Source organism: Pinus tabuliformis, chromosome 2_1, assembly GCF_031772625.1.
Source record: "Pinus tabuliformis cultivar Carrire ecotype Pingquan chromosome 2_1, CPIR1, whole genome shotgun sequence".
Taxonomy (NCBI): Eukaryota; Viridiplantae; Streptophyta; class Pinopsida; order Pinales; family Pinaceae; genus Pinus; species Pinus tabuliformis.
The window spans coordinates 959,720,923-959,726,496 of record NC_142299.1 but is presented as its reverse complement, the minus strand read 5'-3'; the positions used below and the strand labels follow the sequence as shown (position 1 = coordinate 959,726,496).

The 5,574-nt window shown below is 37.6% G+C and overlaps 1 protein-coding gene across 2 annotated transcripts; it reads left to right on the top strand.

Annotated features, from left to right (window-relative positions):
- Positions 1–1,851: 1,851 nt before the first annotated feature.
- Positions 1,852–4,488, top strand: LOC149203829 (linamarin synthase 1-like). Of its 2 annotated transcripts, XM_089403587.1 has the most exons (3): positions 1,852–2,073; positions 2,104–2,462; positions 3,115–4,488. In XM_089403587.1, exons 1-3 carry the CDS (start codon positions 1,910–1,912, stop codon positions 4,101–4,103), a joined length of 1,512 nt encoding a protein of 503 aa, XP_089259713.1. In that variant the 5' UTR covers positions 1,852–1,909; the 3' UTR covers positions 4,104–4,488. The 2 variants fall into 2 exon arrangements, with proteins under 2 accessions (XP_089259713.1, XP_089259712.1); XM_089403586.1 differs by having other exon boundaries at positions 1,852–2,462; positions 3,115–4,487.
- The last annotated feature ends 1,086 nt before the right edge of the window (positions 4,489–5,574 follow it).

Here is a 5,574-nt window from a genome sequence, read left to right as displayed (position 1 = left end):
AAGCATCTAAAGAAACCAGTGAGATGAGATAGTTCCAACCTGTAAATAATGACGAAGACCCATAAGCATTAAGGATGTGATTGAAGTCATCATGGCCATGATAATCATGAACCTGACATGAGGTAATACCTACACCACACATAGAAACCGGATTAACCAATGTGGAAAACCGAACAAGATCTTCACCAAGTCTAAAGGTTAAACGTTGAAGATGTTGCCAGAGAGTACCTCGGTTTGGGTAATTCTAGTAGATGGGGACCCACTTGTACCAATAAACTCAAAAAAAAAAAATTAACAGGGATTGAAACTGGTATGAAAGAACGGATCTTAAACAAGTCTCGTAGCAGCCTTGTTACTCACCTTTCCAAGGTCGATAGATGGGGGCCTGCATGTACCAACAAACTCAAAAAAAAAATAACAGAGATTGAAACTCGTATGAAAGAACAGATCTTAAACAAGTCTCATGGAGGTGTTGTTACTCACCTTTCTGAGGTCGGTAGCTGCCTAGGTTTCCCTCCACATGATGGGAAATCTGGCAAAAGTTCCCTGTATAGTTGGGCAAACAATCAAACCCCCAAACGGAGCGAAATCCCGAAGTAAAATCCAACAACAAGCAACACAAAACATAAGAACAGTGAGGGAACAAAGGCGATGGAGCACTTCCTGAAGGGGGCATAGTGTAAATCCCCATTGAAACCAGATGGAACATGCATAAACCCTCTCAATGTAGCGGATGAGCAGCACAATTGTAGAGCAGCGAACCCGAAACACAACATCGCCTAATGACTCCACTAAGGACCGAATGTGGGAGAAACAGTTACAAGGTTAAACGATAGCTGCTCCAAGCCATCGAATTGCTAACCCCAGATTGGAGGGGGTAGATCAGATCAACTGTCGCATGCCAACCAAGCCCTCTGGCGAATTACTTGCAGAGGCATTAACCATGCTTGTATCGCCTATAATATAGTACTGCTAGTAATAAATGAGAAATAATTTATGTATGTCAATCCCAATGAATTTTCAAGTGAATCATTAATGGTAAACCAACATGAACAATTGATTTTTATTCACCGAGGTTGGGTATAGATAAAGCTTGGAAAGTGCAATACACTATAAAGATTAATAGTCACAAGGTAAAGCAAATAATAATGCTTGCAATTATTGTAATTTTTTTTAATTAATTTATATGTTTGTATGTGGTAAGTGTTACAATAATTGTATACTTGCATTAGTGTAATAGAATTGAAATATAAAATTTAGAAGTATAACTTTTCATTAAAAAATATTTTAATATTAATAATAAATAAAATAAAAATTACATTATATGAGAAAGAAGTATAATTTATTTCCTTCCCAATTTAAAATGATATTAAAAAATATTATTATAACTATGTATTTAGATTGACGTAATAGAAATGAAATATAAAATTTACCGGTATAACTTTTCATTAAAAAATTATTTAATATTAATAATAAAAAAAAGAAAAAAATAAGTGATATGAAAAAATTATATATTCTATTCCCACTCAACTTAAAATTGATATTAAAATATATTATGATAATTTTATTTTTAATATTCCAAAATCATTTTATAAGAGATCAGATTCTATAGAGAGAAAATAAATAAATAAATATTTTTTTTAAAGACCATACGCTCTAATCAAGTGGAAAATTCAAGCCAACCAGTGTCGCTGAAACAGGCGCACAGTAGCCTCGTGCAGTGGCCGAAATGCAACCACATACTCACCATCCACTCAAACCAACCAGTCTCGCTGAAACAGGCGCACAGTAGCCTCGTGCACTGACCGAAATGCAACCACATACTCGCTATAAAGAAGTAAGGTTTGGTGTTCAGTCGAGTAAAAACAACAAGAAAGAAAGAAAGATAAAGAATAAGGTGCTGCATACAATGAGCATTGAAAACGATTGCGCTTTGCACGCAGTGATTGTGCCATTTCCTGCGCAAAGTCCTGTTAACGCTCTCATGAATTTGACGCAGTTGCTCACTCTACGTGGATTTTTTATCACATTTGTCAATACTGAGTGGGTCTTTAAACAAACGGTCAAAGCTTCTGCGCGAAACACCAATTCTCTTATTATTTCAGGTGTTTCCAGTGAGTTGGAGCAGCGAAGGTCGAAAATTCGTTTTCTGTGTATTCCTGATGGCTTACCGACCGACCACGGCCGCCTCTCCAACGTCGGCGAGTATATCCTTGCACTGCAAAAGTTGAGCCCGGCATTGGAGCAACTCATTCGCAGCAGCAGCACTACAGTTGATGATGGCGAACATTCATTTCCACCCATCACATGCATCGTGACGGATTCGTTCATGTCTTGCACGGAGGAAGTTGCCACGAATATGAAAGTGCCGAGGGTTATCTTCTGGCCCATTTGTGCTGCCGCTTCGGTTTGCCAGCTCTACACTGAATTCCTCATGTCTCAGGGACATATTCCTGTTAAAAGTAAGCACCATACTCCATTTCCACCTCAGTTACTGGTTGACATACTGTTTTTTTGGGCATTTTTATGTTTATTGTGGATTCCCAAAATATGTTCGGATCAATTCAATATTTTGGATCCACCTAAGTTGCTAGTTTACATACTGTTTTTTGGGCATTTTTATGTTTATTGTGGATTCTCAAAATATTTTTGGATCAATTCAATATTTTGGATAATGTCAAATTCAATATTTTGGATAATGTCAAATAATTGAGAAGACTATTATTAGATATAAAAAAATCTAAAAATATTAAGGAATCCCCAATAAATTTAATGTAAGTTTTTCTTTGGGTTTGGTTATGTCTTTTAAATTGTTGGTTGACTTTTTTTTGGGTTTGGTTATGTCTTCTAAGTTGCTGGTTGACTTACTTCTTACAGGGTGAGTTTAAGTCGATTGCAAATTCTCTGAATATTCGGGGGAATCAGATGGACATGAACGCTGTCAATTAAATTAACTTAAATCGATGGCGGACGGTCAAAAAATTGACCGATGGCTATGTCCATCCGATTCCAGAATATGTAGAAAATCTGCAATCCGCTTAACGATGCCCTTCCTTTTTACATGTGCGATAACTAATATCCTTGGGCGTGGTTGGGCCTTTGCTGTAAGTGCAGTAAGCGAAGCGAACAATCCAGGGAAGGTGATCACTTGTCTTCCGGGTAATCTCCCACCTTTGAGGCCAACTGATTTGTTGTCCTTCTATCGCGCTCAAGATCCGGCAGACATTCTTTCGAATGCTTTCCTGCATGAATCCAAGTTTGCGAGTAAAGGGGACTACGTACTGGTGAACACGTTTGAGGAGCTGGAAGGGAGCGATGCTGTAACGGCCCTGTCTTTGAATGGATGTCCTGCGCTGGCCATAGGACCTATTTTCCTTCCTAATTTCTTACATGGAAAGGATTCCACCACCAGTCTTTTGGAGGAGGACGAGAGGTGCTTGGCATGGCTGGATATGCAACAGCCAGCATCTGTCATATACGTTTCCTTTGGCAGTATAGCTGTCAAGTCTCAGGAGCAACTGCAGCAGCTGGCGCTAGGGCTCGAGGGTAGCGGGCAGCCATTCTTGTGGGTTCTCCGCTCGGATATTGAAGATGGGAAGCCTGCTGTTTTGCCGGATGGATTTGAAGAAAGAACCAAAGATCGGGCACTGCTTGTAAGGTGGGCGCCTCAGGTTAAAGTGCTTGCCCACACATCGGTTGGATTATTCCTCACTCACGGCGGATGGAACTCTACTTTGGAGAGCATAAGCATGGGAGTTCCTGTGGTGGGTCTCCCTTATTTTGCCGATCAGTATCTCAACTGTAGATTCGCCCAGGATGTGTGGGAGGTCGGCCTGAATTTTGAAGGAGTGGAGGTGGGTGAGCAGAAGGTGGTGTCGAAAGAAGAAGTGGAGGGTATTGTGAGGGTAATGATGACAACCACCAAAGGAGAGCAGTTGAGAAAGAACGCCCTCAAACTGAAGGGATATGCAACGAAGGCAGTTGTCCCGGGAGGCTCATCTTTTAATAACTTGAGCACCTTCGTTAAAGAGATGGGGGAGAAAAGCAGGAACCCAATCGCAGAACGAAAGCAAGTGACAGGTAATGTAGAGAATGTGTATTGATTCCATGGGGTATCTCTAAGTGGATTGCATATTGATTCCATGGGGTATCTCTAAGTGGATTGCAGATTTTTCGAATAGTTGGAAGTCGAACAGACATAAAATATCCCAAAAATATGCAATCGATTTAAGCTCACCGGATTCCAGAAAAGACTACAGGCCATCGCATTATTTACCGCTCTAAGTAACTCTATATAGCCATCCATTATCTGTATTGTGGCTTTCCGAAAGTAAATAATGGGCCCCGCAATGTAATTATTCTGTTGTTAGGGATTTGTTTTATTGTGAGTGTTACATAGGAAAAATATAACATGCGGAGAAATATAGAATGCTCTAAGGAAATGTACGACGCAGAATATTTTTTATAACCATGTGAATATATTTCTATTCGTAATATTGTGTATGACGACATCGGAGTGTATGTTGCAATAATTACTGAACAATACAAGAAAGTTCTAGGTACTGAACATATTGGGTCCACCACTCTTGAAAAGAAAATTATAACCTAATTTAATGTTTAATTTATTTTGAATAGTATATGTTCCGTAAAAGGTTAATCATTAAAACTCTCACTAATACTCATTACTTTTTTTATAAATATTCACTGAATTATAATTTTATTTTATATTGCTATAAAATATAATAAAAAATTATAGAGATAATATTGATTATTATTTATTTATTTTTAAATTAAATACATACAAATTTGTATTAAAAAAATATAAATTATAAGGTCATAATCTTTACATTTTTCAATTTTTTTTTGAAGGTTTGAGATTGAGAATAAAGGCTCAGTCTACACTTCAAACTAATTCCTCACCAAACAAATACTTCAGTGCTTTATTAACTAAATATTTTTCAAAAAACTTTCAAAATACAAAAACATTTACATTCTATTTTTTAAATTTGATCTAGTTCCGCTTCTTGTTTTTTTTGGAATTTTTTTTCCTTCTTCCGAACTTGAATCCAACCAGTAAACCTTTTTTCTACAATTACATGGTATTTCCTTTTAAACTAGCCTCACACATTTTTTTAATTAATGAATTTAATTAAATAGTAGCAAGGCAACCCAGGATCAAACCTCACGGGGTGTGGTTGTGTCCTTACACATTTTTTTAATTGATGATAATTAAATAGTAGCAAGGCAACCTAGGATCAAACCTCACCAGGTGTGGTTGTGTCATGTGCTAAGGGGAAGAGACATGCTAATAAATCGAATCAGCTTAGGGCTGGTGTGGCCCAGGCCGGGGTGCGATCCCAGGGTGACTTTGACGGATAAGATGTCACTCAGTGGCAGCTCCTCAAACCACATGTTCAACCTAGAAAATCACAGACAAATTGACAAACAAAAGAAAAAGTCCCAAAGAACATAACTACTTTGAGCATAAATATCAAGCTTTCATTTGTATATACTACTATAAATATTCGGTCAACATTAAATCTCTATCTTTCATTTAATAATTATTAATAATTA

Bases quoted from the DNA above. Each gene is read 5' to 3' on its own strand.
- LOC149203829 (XM_089403586.1), top strand. From the start codon at position 1,910: ATGAGCATTGAAAACGATTGCGCTTTGCACGCAGTGATTGTGCCATTT. The intron at 2,463-3,114 runs GTAAGCACCATA...CTGTAAGTGCAG, and splicing joins GGGACATATTCCTGTTAAAA to TAAGCGAAGCGAACAATCCA.